This window comes from Papio anubis, chromosome 20, assembly GCF_008728515.1.
Source record: "Papio anubis isolate 15944 chromosome 20, Panubis1.0, whole genome shotgun sequence".
Lineage (NCBI taxonomy): Eukaryota > Metazoa > Chordata > Mammalia > Primates > Cercopithecidae > Papio > Papio anubis.
The window spans coordinates 9107877-9126442 of NC_044995.1; the positions used below are offsets into that span (position 1 = coordinate 9107877).

The window sequence follows — 18566 nt, forward strand, 5'->3', positions numbered from 1 at the left end:
TATGTTTATTGCGGCACTATTCACTACAGGAAAGACTTGGAGTCAACCCAAATGTCCATCAGTGACAGACTGGATTAAGAAAACGTGGCACATATACACCACAGAATACTATGCAGCCATAAAAAAGGATGAGTTCGTGACCTTTGTAGGGACATGGATGCAGCTGGAAACCATCATTCTCAGCAAACTATCACAAGAATGGAAAACCAAATACCGCATGTTCTCACTCACAGGTGGGAATTGAACAATGAGAATACTTGGACACAGGGTGGGGAACATCACACACCGGGTCCTATTGTGGAGAGGAGTGAGGGGGGAGGGATAGCATTAGGAGATATACTTAATGTAAATGACGAGTTAATGGGTGCAGCACACCAACATGGCACATGTATACATATGTAATAAACCTGCACATTGTGCACATGTACCCTAGAACTTAAAGTATAATAATAATAATTTAAAAAAGAAATTTACGGTATTTCTGAAGAAACTGTGCCAAGTGTCAGCTGATGGAGAGAGAAGAGTTGGAGGATTCCCAAGAGGGTTTTAGCAAATTATTATGGACTACTTAGTTCCAAACTTATTTTCACTCACTTACTCCATCATGTGAGCCATATTCTGCATCTTGAGCTGACGAGACAGAGCTCAATAGCACAGATGAGGGAATATCTTAACGAAAAGTTAGTAAAAATGAGGCCCGGTGTGGTGGTTCATGCCTGGAATCCCAGCACTTTGGGAGGTTGAGGCCGGTAGATCACGAGATCGGGAGATTGAGACCATCCTGGCTAACAGGGTGAAACCCCGTCTCTACTAAAAATACAAAAAAATTATCCAGGTGTGGTGGCACAAGCCTGTAATCGTAGCTACTTTGGAGGCTGAGGCAGGAGAATTGCTTAAACCCGGGAGGCGGAGGTTGCAGTGAGCCGAGATCATGCCACTGCAGTCCTGCCTGGGGGACAGAGCGAGACTCCATCTAATAATAATAATAATAATAAAAGTGCATTACAAGAAGACCAGGGCATGGAGTTTATATCTGTGTGGGTCCACACCTGCCGTGAGTCACGTACCTTCATTTTATAAGGTAAGCAAATCGGAGAGGGAAGTCAAGGAAAGTCAGTAACAGTGGGAAGGGAAGACATCAGAATTGAATTGAGGAAGAGTTTTTGAACTAGAGATCTGAAACCTGAGGCCATTTCTTTCACTCCATATTCTCAGCAGACAGTTCACCCAGCATACGATGACAATTTCTGACAATTTCCTTCCAAAGCCTCTGGGATTAGGAGATTGGATTCCAAGCCTCTATTGTTCTAAATGGTGAATGGTTTTCTCTTGTGTTCCTCTTCTTCTCGCGTTTGGGTTTTTTTTTTCCTGACTGTGCCAGACTCCAGTAGCAGGACTCCAACCACCACCAGTACCAAGACGGCCACGCCCAGCCTGATAAGATTCCCTACTGTGTAATCCTGGGGGTGTGAGCCTAGGAATAATGGACAAAGATGTCACCAAAGGTGTGAAGGCCAAACTAATCCTAAAGTCCCTGGATGTCCACTCCGGTCACCCACATGCCCCTGAGTGGTCATAGCCTCCCAGCCTCATCCACAACTGAGGACATCTCTGTATTGAGCAGCCTTGCATTCTGACGGGTTCTGTAATGATCTCAGGACATGAGCTGCCCCTGAGAACCACAGAAAGAGGGGGAATGTGAGGAAACATAGGGGTGATCATGCTATTCTCTGATACTCAATATGTCTCTAAAATCAGCTAATTACTTCAGAGAAGCATGCCCAATATCGCACCATTCATAAAATTTAGATGCAGAGAAGAGAATTTGGAGCTACAGGTTTTCTGAGTAGCAGGAAAATACAAGGGAACAGACTGGAGTTGCCAGTTACCCTTCCTTTGCTTCGCCCCAGACATTACTTCCTCATCTCTGGCTCATAAGTATGTATTTCCATCCCATTTCGTTATTCTATTAACCTGATCGACCTGTTTTAATCAAATAAATGGAATAGTATCTACAACACATTAAGCATTTTTGTCTCTAGGATCCAAGAATACTACAATTAGTGTAAGCAATTACTCAGTTTGCATTCAAGATAGGGAGGCTGACAAGAAGCAACTGAAAAGGATAAATGATAAAAGCAAATACTTAGATGGATATATGGAGAAAATGCAAATATATGTTATGTAATATATATATATATGTTTTATATATATATACACATATATATATATATTACACTCTATCAATTTTACAAAAGTCATACCAGAACACCAGCTCTTTGGGGAATAAAATAGAGAATATTGTATACGAGTTCATTTAAAAGATGTTTTGGAAAATGACAGGACCAGGCTCAGAACATGGTGTTCCTGAAAATTGGGACAAAACTTTCTTGGTCTCCTCCACACAATGGCCACCGTTACTTGCAGAGACTGGATAGATCCCTAGTGGACTGACGTTCCCAGACGGGTGCATTTCTGCACCTCCTTTCCCAGAGAGACACTGGCACTGATGTTCAGCACTGATGGATCCCTTTGGTTTTCTGGATACAAGGCTGCCTTTGACATATAAGAGAACGAATCCCCAAATGTGGATAGAATTGTGTCCATGTGCTCAAGCTAAAGAGTGTCTGGATCAGCTCAACTACAGTTCATGATTCTCAGGGAATGCCTCAACCGTCTTGAGCCCCAGACGCTCTCTCCTCCTCCTATAGTGGGGTTGATTCCTTTCGTTCCCAGGTTGCCTCTTTGCAAACCTGTAGGATCAGCACCCTGGACAGGGGCGAGAGGTGGGCTTTGCTCTTCTCTCCTTCCTCAGCTCGGCCGGTTCCCTTCAAGAATTTCCTTTCTCACCGACCACCCAACCAGCACCAATGACCGCAGTGCTGGGGACTTGAACCCCCCTCCCTTCATTCCAGGTTCCCCTCCAGCTGCTCAGGAAACAGCCACTTCCATAAAGATTTCAGGCAGAGGCCGGGCGCGGTGACTCACGCCTGTAATCCCAGCACTTTGGGAGGCCGAGGCGGGCAGATCACGAGGTTAGGAGATTGAGACCATCCTGGCTAACACGGTGAAACCCCGTCTCTACTAAAAATACAAAAAATTAGCCAGGCTTGGTGGGGGGCGCCTGTAGTCCCAGCTACTCAGGAGGCTGAGGCAGGAGAATGGCGTGAACCTGGGAGGTGGACGTTGCAGTGAGCCCAGATTGCACCACTGCACTCCAGCCTGGGCGACAGAGTGAGACTCTGTCTCAAAATAAATAAATAAATAAATAAAGGATTTCAGGTGGAGAAGGAGACTTCTGCCTCCCCAGGAATTCACAAACTAGGTGAAGAATTCTTTGCTCACCAGTTTCAGGGGTTGATTCCATGGGTGTCAGGCAAGTACTCTCAGGGATTCCTATGAAAAATGACAGAGAATGGGTGTACAAGAGTCGTTCCTCGTCACACTGAAGCAGAACCATTCTATGTGGAGTGTCTGTCTCTTGCCCACGGCCTACTCTGTGGTTCACCTAATGACTAATGCGGGTCCTGAGGTCTCTTGTCAGAGTCCTTTGAGAATAGACTTTCTCCCCTAGACGTGAAAGGTGACAGAGGGCTCAGAGATGCCCGTTGATGTCAAGAGACCTTATCTACAACGGGGCCGTAAATATCTACATTCACCAAAAGGGAAATCTCTCTGGGGCTGAGAGGTCAGGAGGAGTTCCTGGAAAATGAATAAGGGCAAAGGGCTGGTGCAACCTCTGATGTCCCCAAACCTTATCTGGCCTCACCTCCTCCTGTGTTTGTCCTGATGCAATTCTTCATTCACCTGAACACATAGGACCCCAAAGTGAGCCTCTACATAGGATGTGGAGAAGAGGGTGGAGGTGCCCTGTCTCCAATCCTGTACCCTGATTGCACTGGTCATTCTCAGCCTCTCTTTTTCTCATTGTATTTCTCACTGCTTCATTTTGTCCAGAACTCCTCAAATCTCCTGATCTCCAGCAGGACGCCCCTCAGATAGAGCTCCAGGGTGCAGCTGGCACCAGAGCACGCAGCAGGCATGGGGTCCTCACCTGTGACAGGAACGTGCAGTGGGTCACTGGGGGCTGACCACTCATAGGGAGACTCATTGAAAGCACCGTAGCATCTGTAGCTCCCAACAGAGGTTGGGGACACAAGGCACAGAGGAAGGTCGACCTGGAATATTCCACTGTGGCTCTGCCCTCCACTGAGCCAGTGACCATGGGCCTCCTGCTTCTTGGATAGATGATACTTGTCAAATGGGATCTTAGAGCTACAGAACAATGTCACTGTATCTCCCGGACCCGCCATGGCGTTCTCTCGGGTAATGAGAGAGGGCTTTTTGTATTTTCCTGTAAGAAAAAGAGACTTTGGTTACTTATTTTGCACCATATTCTCAGTAGACAGTTCACCCCATATACGATGGCAATTTCCTTCCAAAGCCTTCTGGGATCAGGAGATTTGATGCCAAGTCTCTATTGTTCTAAATGGTGCATGGTTTTCTCTCATGTTCCTCTTCCTCCTACATTTTGGGGTTTTTTTTTTTTCTGACCATGCCAGAATCCAGTAGCAGGAATCCAAGGGCCACCAGGACAAAGACGGCCATGCCCATCCTGATGAGATTCCCTGCTGTGTAATCCTGGGGGTGTGAGCCTAGGAATAGTGGACAAAGATGTCACCAAAGCAGTGAAGGCCAAACTCATCCTAACGTCCCTGGATGTCCACTTGGGCCACCCACATCCCCCTGAGTCCTCATAAGGCATTTACAACAAAAGCCTTCTCCACACTACTCTTAGTGTTGGAAAAAAAACTATTTTCCTATGTTAGGAGCAAACTCCCTATGTCTGCTAGTGCTGTCTCAGTCTGTATTCTCTCTATGATCCTGATTCGATGAGTGTGCGTGCCTTTTTAAACCCTCCTCTTTCCATTGCTTCTCTCTGGCTTTTGACTGTATCTTTAAGGCTTACTGTGCCCAGACAGCATATGAGATGTGGGGTCCTCCTGGAACATGAAAATAACTCTCTGCTTGGAAACCCTCAGGAAACATGGTGCTGACGTAGATTCCCCGACCTGGAGCTATGAGGTTAGAGTCCCAACGCTGTGTGTTGAAAAGTGAAAGAATCTCCATAGAATCTGAAATACCCTCACTGACGAACACTGCAGAACCAGTTGCTGTGGTCCCACACCCCGAGGTGTTAGACATGACTACTTGTAGGAGAGGTTGGAAGTGGCCTCTGCTTCCTTTTTGGGCAGAAGGACATGCTAAACTCCTTTATGGAGAAACACCTCAAAGTCCAAATCTCCACTCAGATCCTCAGGGAGATTCGCTGATGGGTGGTGAAGGTGGGAGTTTGTGGTGGGCAGTGAAGGTGGGACTTTGTGGTGTGTTCCTGCGTCTCATGGCAGAGGAACGGGGCTGCAGGTTCCACATGGGGAACCAACTCCAAAAGGCAACTCAGTGCCTGAGCTGAGGGAAAGCAGCCCCTTGTCGAGGTTTGCGAATCTCTCTCAGTATCTGTTTCACATTCTCTGTCACTGTCTCTGCCAGTGACCAAGTGTCTCTGCCACATTGAGCTGTGGTTGTAACTTGTTTTCTTTTTAACTATCACAAGTTCTCTGTTTCTCCCTCTTTCCTTCACCCCCTCCCCTGGCCCTCTAATAAGTTACTTGGTGTTTCTGTGTTCCGGCAGTTTTCTTCCTTTACTGGCGGTTTGATCAACAACCACATCACCCCGGGGAGTTTCCAAGACACCAAAAGACCACAGACGGTCCAGCCACACTCACCTGTGATCACAATATCCAGGGGGTTACTGGGAGCCGACCACATGTAGCGGGAGCGATTGAAAGAACCACAGCATCTGTAGGCTCCTGCGTGGGCAGGTGTTATAGGACCCATGGAAAAGACAGCCTTGGAGAAGTGGTGCCCAGCCTGGATCATCTTACCATACTGCTGGGAATGCTGTGTGTTCCCCTCTTTATATAAGATAAATTCATCAAATGTCAGTTCTGAGTGACAGCGCAGGCTCACCCTGGCTCCTGCATGCACCAGGGAGCTTGGGTGCGCTGAGATGGAGGGTTTTGTGAACAAGCCTGAGAGCAGAGACAGAGGAGTTCACATGAGTCTCCTTCCTCACCCCTCGCCTGAGACCTCAGGGTGAAGCTCTCCCTCATCACCCCCAAAGCCCGTCAGCATCCTTCCTGTTGGTGTGCGTGCATCGTGTGTGGGTGTTCTCTCTGAGCAGATCCCCATTGTCCGGCTTGAAGCCATAGGAGATGTGTGGCTCTCCTGGAAAATGGGAATTACTCTGTGCTTTGAGAACCTTCAGAAAACACAGTGCTGGGGCCGGGCGCGGTGGCTCAAGCCTGTAATCCCAGCACTTTGGGAGGCCGAGATGGGCGGATCACGAGGTCAGGAGATCGAGACCATCCTGGCTAACATGGTGAAACCCTGTCTCTACTAAAAAATACAAAAAATTAGCCGGGCATGGTGGTGGGTGCCTGTGGTCCCAGCTACTCGGGAGGCTGAGGCAGGAGAATGGTGTAAACCCAGGAGGCGGAGCTTGCAGTGAGCTGAGATCCGGCCACTGCACTCCAGCCTGAAGCGACAGGCGAGACTCCGTCCTCAAAAAAAAAAGAAAACACAGTGCTGGACTTAGGTTCTCTGGCATGGGACTGTGAGGTTATGAGCCTCACTATTTTTCAATTCTGTGTGTTGAAAAATACAAGAATCTCTGGAGGATCAGAAGAAACCTCACAGGCTCACACTGAAGGAAACAACTGATTTTGCCCCAAAACCCAAGAGGTTAGACGTGACTACTTGTTGGGGAGGGTGGAAGTAACTCCTTTTCCCTATTTAGGCAGAAGAACACGGTAAACTCCTTTGCTGAGCAGCTCCTCACAGTCCCAGTCTCCACTCAGATCCTCCAGGAGCTTTCGTAGCCTGGATCTCCCTACCTCACACCGACTTGCTTCCCCCCTCTCTTGGTGGAAAGACTCAACCTTTTCTCTGTTCCTTCTGAGCTCCTTGAATGTGAGACTCACTCCACACTTTCCCTTCCTGACTGTACAGGATGATTCTCTAACTCCCCATAACATCCATGAGAGAGAAGGGATGAGTGTCAGGAGACCGGGAAGGAGGACGAGAGGAATGGGTGCATTTCCCAATCCACGTCCCACCGAGTCACTGGACTCATCTCCCAAGGGAAGTGTCACTTCCCCAAGGCTCTGGCTCCTTCAAGGCAGGGTAATGACTTCCCTGAGGGAAACACTGGTGCTGGGGTCAGGCAACATGGCTCCTCCCTGGACCCATCCTGCTGGAGTTGATACCAGCACCCTGCGTCTGCTACTCCCCAGGCAGATTCTCCCTCTGCTTGGCCTCGGCTTCCTCCCTCCTCCTCCTCCACCTGGGTACCTGATTCCTCACAGGAAATGCCCTCTCTTTAAATTCTCAGGACAGCTTCTGTGTCCACAGTTAGTGCATGACTAGCAATCCTACAATGACTCTGGCTTCACTGGGTGTGGACTCTGGGAAGGGCCATCTGTTGGACATGGGGCGGGCTGGACTTCTCCTACCTGTGACCACAATCTTCAGGGATTTGCTGTGAGCTGACCGTATTGTGGTGTGGTTGTAAGATCCAGCACATCTGTAGGTCCCTGCGTGTCCTGGGGTCACAGGGCCGATGGTGATGTTGTTGGAAAGGCCGGTGTGCAACACATGGTCCCGGGTCCCAGATCTTTTGAATATTGTAAATATGACAAACTGAAGATGGGAATGACAGGACAGAGTCACACGTCCTCCTAGGGGAACCACGGGGCTCGGCCAGGCTGACAGGGAGAACTTGTCGTAACCACCTGGAAGAGAAGGAGGCACAGCCTAGAGGGAAATGTGGAGCCCCCCGTCTCCCACTGTCCTTGGGGGCGTTGCTTTCTTTACATTGTTCTGGTTTGCCCTGTAACGGGTGGGGTCGCCTGATGCCCTGGGATACCTGGTAGTGAGCCAGGGACACAGCCCACCCCAGCGTGGACATGGAAGGACATACAATTCCAGAACAGAAATTCTAGTTGGCATGATGATAAAATATTGAGCCAAGTTTTTCCTAATTTTTTTCTACAACAACAGCAATCTATGCAACAGGAGAGAAGGAGGAAATCTATCCGATTCTGGCAATACAAAAAAAAAAAAAATCACACATGAACTCATTTAAACAATTCTCTACACAGGTACCTGCCACTGCGTCCACGAGTGCTCTGGCTGCTGACCAGTTCCTTCTCAGGCTCCAGCAGCAGAGGAGCCTTTTAGCTCATGGGTAGATGGAGAATCTGAGTTCCTTCCTATGCTCAGACAGTTCCGTGGAGCCCAGCACTGGGTCCTCACCTCCCGACAGACGATGCTCCAACCCATCCCCAGGCACCCCAGATTGTGAACATCGCAGGCTCCTTCAGGAGACTAGCTGAGCCCAAAGGGGTGTCTACAAAGGGTCTCTAGAACAAAATGGAGCCTGGGGTTTCCAGAGTCCCCCCTTCCTGTGTTCCCAGGGCTCTCTGCAAAGCCCTCCCCACACCATCTGCCTCTGCCCGATTCCACGTCTGCCCTCCCTGCCTGGGAGAACCCTTTGTGTTTGGGTAACACAGTGTCCTCGGACTGGGGTAGGACTCACCCGTGTGTGTGCAGATCCTGGTAGGCAGGCAGATTCCTGGAAGGAAAACTACATCAGAGATGACCTGTCCCCCTGTGAATTCTGCGCTCACAGTAACCGAGCCTCGTGTTGGACATTGGCCATGTCAGCTCAGCCTGGACTCGGTGGATGAACCTGACTCCCCACAGGCTCTCACCCACAGCCTGGGTAGTGGAGAGGAGAGGTCTTCGAGAGAGCATGATTTCTTCCTAACCCTGCCCTCCTTTCTCTTCCAGGACTTACCTAGACACAGGAGGGTGATGAGTTTGGGGGCCATGGCGCCACGTCTGTTGGGCAGGACACAGGGGTCGAGCTAAATTGGAAAACAAACAGGATATGGTTACCATGGCCCCAGTTTCATGGTTTGCAGAGTTTGAAGGTTTTCCACCACACAGGAAGATGACCCGCTCTTGCCCTAAATAGAGTAGGTGCCGTGAAAAACGTTCAAACAGTATTTTTGGTTCAACACAGCCCCCAGCAAAGGCCAGACCTGAACCCCATCACTGACCAGTCCTGAATATCCAAATTTCTATGTTCCTACCTATTCTAATGTCTTACTGCCTTTTTTTTGAGAACTACTTGTGATTCCATTTATATTATGCAATATTCCCGTCAAATTAACAAGCGTGCATGGACAATGTTGTAAAACGGTTGTAGAACAAAAAAGGAAATGCTTATGCTGTTATTTTTCAAAACTGAAAATTAATTGCAAATTGGGAACTATTTTCAATTTCTGAAATTTTCCTGTCAAGCTTCAACAAGTTTACCACAACAAAAACATTGATTCTGCATTATTAACAATATTCAGCATCCTCTGGGTTTGGAGTTTTATCTAAAATCCTTCTTCTTTTTTTTTCTTTTTTTTTTTTTTTTTAGACAGAGTCTCACCCTGTCGCCCAGGCTGGAGTGCAGTGGCGTGATCTCAGCAACCTCCGCCTCCTGGGTTCAAGCAATTCTCCTGCCCCAGCCTCCTGAGTAGCTGGGATTACAGGCATGCACTACCACACCCAGGTAATTTTTTGTATCTTTAGTAGAGACGGGGTTTCACCATGTTGGCCAGGGTGGTCTCAAACCTGACCTCGTGATTCGCCCTCCTCAGCCTCCCAAAGTGCTGGGATTACAGGCATGAGCCACCGCACTCAACCTTGAAATCCTTCTTTGACTCATAGGCTCAGATGTCTGTCTTTGTCTTCTGACAAGTCCAAGAGTATGTTCATATACACATACATATATAAAATACAAATAATATCTATGTGTATGTAATGCTCAACATTCTTTCCGCAAGCCAATGTATATTATAAAAAAAATTAATGAGATTTTATCAAGAAAAGACCCTGTGAAATCACCATGGAGGGCCAGGTGCGGTGGCTCACGCCTGTAATCCCAGCACTTTGGGAGGCCGAGGCAGGCGGATCACGAGGTCAGGAGTTGGAGGCCAGCCTGGCTAAGAGACCAGTCTGGTCAACATGGTGAAATCCCATCTCTACTAAAAATACAAAAATTACTTGGGCGTGGTGGCGGGTGCCTGTAATCCTAGCTACTCAGGAGGCTGAGGCAGGAATATTACTTGAACCCGGGAAGCAGAGGTTGCAGTGAGCCGAGATCATGCCATTGCACTCCAGCCTGGGCAACAGAGCGAGACTCTGACCCCCAGAAAAAAAAAAAAAATCACCACGGAAAATGACACCAGGAAATTCACAAGGTATGACTTGTCTCTCACCTGTCCCTGAACTTCCCACCTTAATAACAAAAATTCTGTAACTCAGGTTCATCTATTCTTTGCTTTATTTGTCGATATAACATATATCGACAAATATATAAATTATAAATACATATATATAAAGTTTTAAATGTAGAGCTAAGGGAACATTTGCTTTTGTCTTTTTGTTTTCGAAATTATATTGCTATGCCCACAGTATTTTACACAGCTCTTGTTTATTTACTGACAGATGTATACATTTTCCTCAGTGTATTAGTCTTTTTTGCCTTATATGAGGTATGTTTTTATTAGGCATTTTGCTTCCAAGAGCAATGCTGTCCTGAACGTCATTGCATGTGTTAAAAAACATATTTAATGGCTGGGTGCGGTGGCTCAAGCCTGTAATCCCAGCACTTTGGGAGGCCGAGACGGGCGGATCACGAGGCCAGGAGATCGAGACCATCTTGGCTAACACAGTGAAACCCCGTCTCTACTAAAAAATACAAAAAACTAGCCGGGCGAGGTGGCGGGCGCCTGTAGTCCCAGCTACTCGGGAGGCTGAGGCAGGAGAATGGCGTAAACCCGGGAGGCGGAGCTTGCAGTGAGCCGAGATCCGGCCACTGCGCTCTAGCCTAGCCTGGGCCACAGAGCCAGACTCCGTCTAAAAAAAAAAAAAAAGATACCAATAATCCGGCCGAGCACGGTGGCTCAAGCCTGTAATCCCAGCACTTTGGGAGGCCGAGACAGGAGGATCACTAGGTCAGGAGATCGAGCCCATCCTGGCTAACCTGGTAAAATCCTGTCTCTACTAAAAAATACAAAAAACTAGCCGGGCGAGGTGGCGGGCGCCTGTAGTCCCAGCTACTCAGGAGGCTGAGGCAGGAGAATGGCGTAAACCCGGGAGGCGGAGCTTGCAGTGAGCTGAGATCTGGCCACTGCACTCCAGCCTGGGTGACAGAGCGAGACTCCGTCTCAAAAAAAAAAAAAAGCCATGTAGCATGAGACAGACCTAAACTTTTGTTGTTTTCAGCCTGAAATTTAGGAGGCTTTTAAAAAACTGCAGCATAGCTGGGCGCGGTGGCTTAAGCCTGTAATCCCAGCACTTTGGGAGGCCGAGACAGGCGGATCACGAGGTCAGGAGATCGAGACCATCCTGGCTAACATGGTGAAACCCCATCTCTACTAAAAAAAATACAAAAAACTAGCCGGGCGAGGTGGCGGGCGCCTGTAGTCCCAGCTACTCAGGAGGCTGAGGCAGGAGAATGGCGTAAACCCGGGAGGCGGAGCTTGCAGTGAGCTGAGATCCGGCCACTGCACTCCAGCCTGGGCGACACAGCCAGACTCCATCTCCAAAAAAAAAAAAAAACATATTTAATTATTAGATAAATAGTTAACTCTTGCAGGCAAGAACCAGTGGCATCTTTGACATCCCATTACTTATAATTACTTGTAACACTGGGTTGTGTTAGTGTCCTGGATTGAGTTAGGCAAGAGTACATACCCCAGAGCGGAATTTCGGGGCATGGGCCATGTCAAGATGGAAATAAGCTAGATGAGAACACATTCTTTCCAGAGTGATGGCCCCATTTACCCTCAGCAAGTATTGTCAGACTCTGTTATTTTTCCTACTACCCAGGGGAAAGAGCATAAATTTGATGTTAATATTTAAGTAATTATTAGAAATGACCAGAAGACAAATCAGATAGCATGGGCCCCAAACTGTCTTGCAGAGCCCCTTGGGATGGTCACATTTGTCTCTAAGGCTCTACCACTCTGAATGGTGCTTTGTTCTCTCTGAGGCTTGCCTCCTGGCTGCATTTTGGGGCCTTGGCTAGCTGAGTCAAACCCAAAATATCCAAACCCTAAGGACGGGACTGGGCCAGTGGCTCACACCTGCTGGAGCACTTCTGGATCTTAAATACAATGATATCTGGAGCCACGGCACCTTGACTAACAAAAGACAGTGATTCGTGAGAAACAAAACCAAACGAGCTAAGTCCTAAATCTGTCTCAGATTACCACCTGGAGAGAACTCCTAGGTTGTAACACAGAAATGGGGACAGCGATAAAATTCCTGAGTTGGTGATATGAAACAGAAAATCCAGGGACAGCAAGGCAGCTGGAGTTCACAGGGCAGTCTTAAAGAGAAGAGAGCTGCACGGGAAGAATGTGGAGACCTTCAGAGGGTCCCACTGAGTGTCACTGCTCAGATCAAGACATGCATGACAGAAAATTATCTTAGACTGGGGAAAGAATCACTCAATAGGATTAGATAGAAGAGTGTCCAGGTCTTACACAAGGCTGGGAATGGCGTCTGCTCCCACTAGGCGTATTAAAACCTCACTGGAGGGTTTCCATGGAACATGGGCATGGTATACAGGGTATACAAAAGGGTGCTGCCCCAGCATTAAGGAATAATTCCTTCTAGATTAAACACAGCTCTTGTTTGGTCTGTTGAACACAATCCAAAAGAGGACCAAACTATTTCCAGGTACCTTATCTGAGTTCCAGAACAAAGTTCAATAGTATTTATAAAAATACTAAAATATTCAGTACCTGAAACACTAAAAAAGAAAAAAAAACACACACACAATATCTGTCATCCAATCAAATCTTACCAGGCGTACAATAAAGAAAAGAAACAGAAAACGCAATGAGGAGAAAAGTCAGTCCGTGGAAACTGACTGGGAACATAGACAGAAGCATCTTAAAGCAGTTATAACCACTTGCTATATTTTCAAAAAGGTATGTAAATAAATGGAAAATATAAAGAGTTGTAAGTGGAACTTTCAAAGATGAAAACTATTGTAGACTCTCTATATATATGTTATATATATATATAATTTGGATGAGATTACTGGCGGGTTAGACTCTGAAGATAAAAGAATAGTGAACTAGCCAGGGGTGGTAGCTCACGCCTGTAATCTCAGCACTTTGGGAGGCCAAGGCAGGCTGATCATGAGGTCAGGAGTTTGAGACCAGCCTGGCCAACATGGTGAAACCCACTCTCTACTAAAAATTACAAAAATGAGCCGGGTGCGGTGGCAGGCACCTGTAATCCCAGCTACGTGGGAGGCTGAGGCAGGAGAATCACTTAAACCAGGGAGGCAGAGGTTGCAGGTGAGCTGAGATCCCTCCAATGCACTCTGGCCTGGGCAACAGAGTGAGACTTTGTCTCAAAAAAGAAAAAAAAAAAAAAAGTGAACTTGAAGATATATAGCAGTAGAGACATTCAAAATAAAACAGGGAGAGAAAAATAAACTATTTGAAAAATGGAAAATCAATGGTGACCTATGAAAAAACTTCAAGCCATGGGGCTTACGCAACGTTGGAGTCCCCAGAGAAGGAATAATAATAGGAAAAAACGTTTGAAGATATAATGGCCAAAAGTTTTTCACATTTGATAAAAACGCTAAGCCCACATGGATCCTGGCCTCTCTTTGGAGAAATGGGATTTGAAGAGTCTCAGAACTGGCTCAAGGGCTGAAACAGAGTAAGGAATTGTGATTTTGCATACAGCGGATATAAGTCAGTGACCAAAAAAATGAAGAACTGACACATGCCACGACATGGCCGCCCTTTGAAATGTGTTCACTGAAAGCGTCAGACACAAAATGGCACATATTGTGTGATTCTGTTTATGTGTAACACCCGCAAGAGGTAAACCCATACAGACAGGAAGCATGCGAGTAGCTGCCGGGAACTGAGCAGAGGGGCCAGAAATAGAGAGTGACTGCTTCATGGATACGGGGCTCCCTTTCTTAGTGAAGAAAATATCTTGAAATAAGATACGTGTGGTGTTTACCCAGCATTGCGTATGTCCTCAACACCAGCAAATGTGTACTTTACAATGTGTAATGGGCCATTGTATGTTATGGGAATTTAGCTCAATTGAGAAAGACAGGAAAAAGAGAAATGGTTCCCTGTAAATTCCTCACTCCAGAAGAAGTTGCACTGCGGTCCAGGGTGTGTTTGTGTGAGGTACGATTCCCACCAGGTTAGAAGTCCCACCGAAATCCCACAGTGCCCAGGCCTTGGCCCAGTGATGAAATGTACAAATAGTGATGTGGCTTCAGAGAATGGCATCCGGGATGAGCACTGGGATTCCTGCGTTCTAGAAGCCTTTGCAGTCCCCTGCCATTCCTCTCAGAGTGGAACACTGCTTCTCATTGACCTCTCCAGCAAGGACAGAGGATCTGGGGAGGGGCTTCCAATTCTACCCCAAGGCTCATGGCTTAATCTGGTCATTGCAACTCCACCAGATTGAAACCCTGATAAAAAGCTTGAAAGGAGGCCGGGGGCAGTGGCTCACGTCCGTAATCCCAGCACTTTGGGAGATCGAGGCGGGTGGATCACGAGGTCAAGAGATTGAGACCATCCTGGTCAAGATGGTGAAACCCCATCTGTATTAAAAATACAAAAAAAAAAAAAAATTAGCCAGATGTGGTGGTGCGTGCCTGTAGTCCCAGCTACTTGGGAGGCTGAGGCAAGAGAATCACTTGAACCCGGGAGGTGGAGAACGCAGTGAGTCGAGATCGTGCCACTGCACTCCAGCCTGGCCACAGAGTGAGACTCTGTCTCAAAAAAAAAAAAAAACGCGGTGGCTCAAGCCTGTAATCCCAGCACTTTGGGAGGCCGAGACGGGCGGATCACGAGGTCGGGAGATCGAGACCATCCTGGTTAACACGGTGAAACCCCGTCTCTACTAAAAAATACAAAAAAAAAACTAGCCGGGCGAAGTGGCGGGTGCCTGTAGTCCCAGCTACTCGGGAGGCTGAGGCAGGAGAATGGCGTAAACCCGAGAGGAGGAGCTTGCAGTGAGCTGAGATCCGGCCACTGCACTCCAGCCCGGGTGACAGAGCAAGACTCCGTCTCAAAAAAAAAAAAAAAAAAAAAAAAAAGGCTTGAAAGGAGAGATCATCATCATCTTTCTGCAATGAGGAGAATAGTGAGGGATGTTACCTGCTGAAGCTCGACTGTCCGTAATATGGCCTCCGTGTCTTACGCTGAAACCTGTGAATTTCCTCCAGTGTTTGCTCTCGCTAAAAGCGTGGAGGCAGAATCCACAGCATCAGATGCAGAGTTCCAGGCGGTGGGAGGAGAGGTAGTGAGGAGGTAGAAATGAATCAGAGGTGTTAAAGGAGAAGAGCAAAGAGAAAGTGCTGCTAATTCTAGAACTAAGGAAGTCAGACGGAGGAAGTGTTTGGGAGGAACGAAACCACATACTCAGGCCCAGAGGGAGGCTCTGCTTTCTCTGAGGCCAGTTGTCCATCTTATAAACATCTCCCCTGCCTGCTTCTTCTCCTGGGGTCATCCATCCCGTGATGGCCCCATTGGCTCCTCCAGTGAACCGAGGCAGAGACTAGAGCAGCCCTCAGTTCCTCATGCTCTTCTGTTCCACACACAGTGAACAAATCCAAACAGCTCTTTCCCCCAATCCCTCCTCACCCACATCCCCTGGCCCATCCCCACAGTCAAAGCTCAACTAAAGACCGAAGACGTCTTGTCTGTGTCACATCATCCTCCTCCCAGCCTGCTGCTCCAGACTGACATCTATTATTCTCACAGCCCCAAACTTACCTGTCTCCGACCCTGATCAAAATCCTTCCACAGGTCTGCATCTTCCTCCAAATAAGACACAAGTCTCCTGTTTGACGTTCATATTACTGATGACCAGGACTGAGCTAAACTCTCCAGCCCCAGAAAACACAGCTCTTGCCTTCAGAGCAAACTCAGCACAGAAAACCACTGCCCCTCCCCAGACACTCACAAACCCTGAGATAGTAACACATTTGTAGGCCAGGCACAGTGGCTCGCGCCTGTAATCCCAGCACTTTGGGAGGCCAAGGTGGATCACAAGGTCAGGAGTTCGAGACCAGCCTGGCCAATATGGTGAAACCCTGTCTCTACTAAAAAAAAAAAAAAAAAAATACAAAAATTATCTGGGTGTGGTGATGTGCACCTGTAATCCCAGCTACTTGGGAGGCTGAGGCAGGAGAATCACTTGAACCCGGGAGGCAGAGGTTGCAGTGAGCCGAGATCATGACACTGAACTCCAACCTGGGCCACAGAGCGAGACTCCATCTCAAAAAAAAAAAATTGTGTCTTCTCACTGTCAGCTCCTTGAGACAATTTGAGCCTAGAAAACATGTTTCCACCTCCTAACTATGACAAAGGCAAAGAAATCTTCCTGTCTCATCCCACTGTACTGTGAATGCATTTATGACATAGACATCTTGTAAGAGTTTCACGATCAACCTACATAAAACTCTACAATACTGATGAGCGTGTCACGTATGGGACAGATTCCTGCTGAAGTTTTATTACCGTTTACTGCTTATTATCAATACAGTCCTCCTACCATTTATTCCCTATACATTTGTGGGGTTTTTTTGTTTTGTTTTGTTTTTTGAGATGGGGTTTTGTTCTTGTTGCCTAGGATGGAGTGCGTTGGCGCGATCTCGGCTCACCGCAGCCTCTGCCTCCCAGATTCGAGCAATTCTCCTGCCTCAGCGTCCTAAGTAGCTGGGACAACAGGCGAGAACCACCATGACCAGCTAATTTTGTATTTTTGGTAGAGATGGGGCTTCACCATGTTGGCCAGGCTGGTCTTGAACTCCTGACCTCAAGCAATCCACCTGCCTCAGCCTCCCAAAGTGCTGGGATTACAGGCACGAGCCACTGGGTCCGGGACAGTCATGATTTTCTTAAAACAGCAATTTAGCTGGGCGAGGTGGCAGGCACCTGTAATCCCAGCTACTTGGGATGCTGAGGCAGGAGAATCTCTTGAACCCAGAAGGCGGAGGCTGCAGTGAGCCGAGATCACACCATTGCACTCCAGCCTGGGCAACAGAGTGAGACTCTGTCTCTAAAGACAAACAGACGAACAAAAAATAGCAACGTATGTATACATTTCTTTGCTTAAAATTTACCCAAAGCTTTATAATTAAAATCCAATACTATGTGCAGTTTACCCAAGACCCTGAGTGAGCAGGTCCCCAGATTCTCTGAATCACTCTCAGTTCTGAGAACAGCCCACGCTCTTCCTGGTCAAGGATGCCCACCCCTCCCCTCTCTGGCAGTGCCCACGATTCAGGCCTTGGTCCCTCCAGCTCCAGAAAGTCCCTGCACTGTGACTCAGGTCGCTCGAAGTTCACCTGCTCACCTACTATGGAACCTCATTGTTTCCTCTCTTCCACCTTCCTTATAATCTGACACAACGGAAGCTGAATTAGCCAGCATCAGAATATTTGTTGTGTGTCTTCATCACCCTGAGTTCTGCGAGGGAAGTAGGCTTTAATGTTATTCTAGGTTCTTCAGAGAAAGAGAACTTCTGGAACACACATACACACACACACACTCACACACACACATACACACACACAGAGATCATTTAAGAAATTGGCTCACACAGTTTTGAAGGCTGAGTAGTCTCTAGATCTGCAGCTGGCAAACTGGAGACCAGGGAGAGTCGCAGGTGTAAGTTCAAGTCTGAGTCCAAAGCTGAAGGCTGGAGAAAATCAATGTTCCAGCTGAACATGGGCAATTGTTTTTATGTTCAAAATGTTCATAGCAGTTTTATTCATAATAGCACAGAACTAAAAACAACCAGATGCCTATCAACAGTTGAATGAATAAACAACTGTTTTTTTTTTCTTTTTCTTTCTTTCTTTTTTTTTTTTTTTTTTTTTTGTTGCTGTTGTTGAGACAGAGTCTCGCTCTGTCACCCGGACTGGAGTGCAGTGGTGCGATCTCAGCTCACTGCAACCTCTGCCTCCCGGGTTCAAGCGATTCTCCTGCCTCAGCCTTGCGAGTAACTGGGATTACAGTTGTGTGCCACCACGCCCGGCTAACTTTTTGTATCTTTAGTAGAGATGGGGTTTCACCCTGTTGGCCAGGATGGTCTCGAACTCCTGACCTTGCAATCCACCTGCCTTGACCTCCCAAAGTGCTGGGATTACAGGCGTGCGCCACCGCACCCAGCTTTCTTTTTTTAAATTTTATTTTTCCGTAAGTTAGTGAGATACATATACAATTTTATGATGAATTGGTTCCTGAGGTTATGAAGACTGAGAATTCTGAAAGTCTGCATTTGGCAAACTGGAGGCCAAAGAGTAATGAGGTAGAAGTTCCAGTCCGAGCTTGAGACAGGCTAGAAAAGACCAACATCCCAGCTGAACCGGTGAGCCA

The 18566-nt window shown here is 47.4% G+C and overlaps 1 protein-coding gene across 3 annotated transcripts; it reads right to left on the reverse strand.

Moving 5' to 3' along the window:
• Positions 1-899: 899 nt before the first annotated feature.
• LOC101008019 (putative killer cell immunoglobulin-like receptor-like protein KIR3DX1) lies at positions 900-16265 on the reverse strand. 3 transcript variants are annotated; one of them, XM_009195315.4, is made up of 8 exons: positions 15339-16265; positions 8921-8990; positions 8660-8695; positions 7575-7853; positions 5787-6092; positions 4055-4354; positions 3346-3396; positions 900-1474 (listed from the first exon to the last, which is right to left on the reverse strand). In XM_009195315.4, the coding sequence occupies exons 2-8, from the start codon at positions 8952-8954 to the stop codon at positions 1308-1310; spliced, it is 1173 nt and encodes a 390-aa protein (XP_009193579.2). In that variant the 5' UTR covers positions 8955-8990; positions 15339-16265; the 3' UTR covers positions 900-1307. The 3 variants fall into 3 exon arrangements, with proteins under 3 accessions (XP_009193579.2, XP_009193578.2, XP_009193581.2); XM_009195314.4 differs by lacking the exon at positions 900-1474 and adding an exon at positions 1481-2556; XM_009195317.4 differs by lacking the exon at positions 900-1474 and adding an exon at positions 2323-2552.
• Positions 16266-18566: the final 2301 nt, after the last annotated feature.

Excerpts from the sequence above, each read along its gene's own strand:
- LOC101008019 (XM_009195314.4), bottom strand. The coding sequence starts at position 8,954 with ATGGCCCCCAAACTCATCACCCTCCTGTGTCTAG. Across the intron at positions 7,854-8,659 it reads CAGGATCTGCACACACACGG|GTGGTTACGACAAGTTCTCC; the intron begins GTGAGTCCTACC and ends CTTCTCTTCCAG. Across the intron at positions 3,397-4,054 it reads ACTGCACGTTCCTGTCACAG|GAATCCCTGAGAGTACTTGC; the intron begins GTGAGGACCCCA and ends CATTTTTCATAG.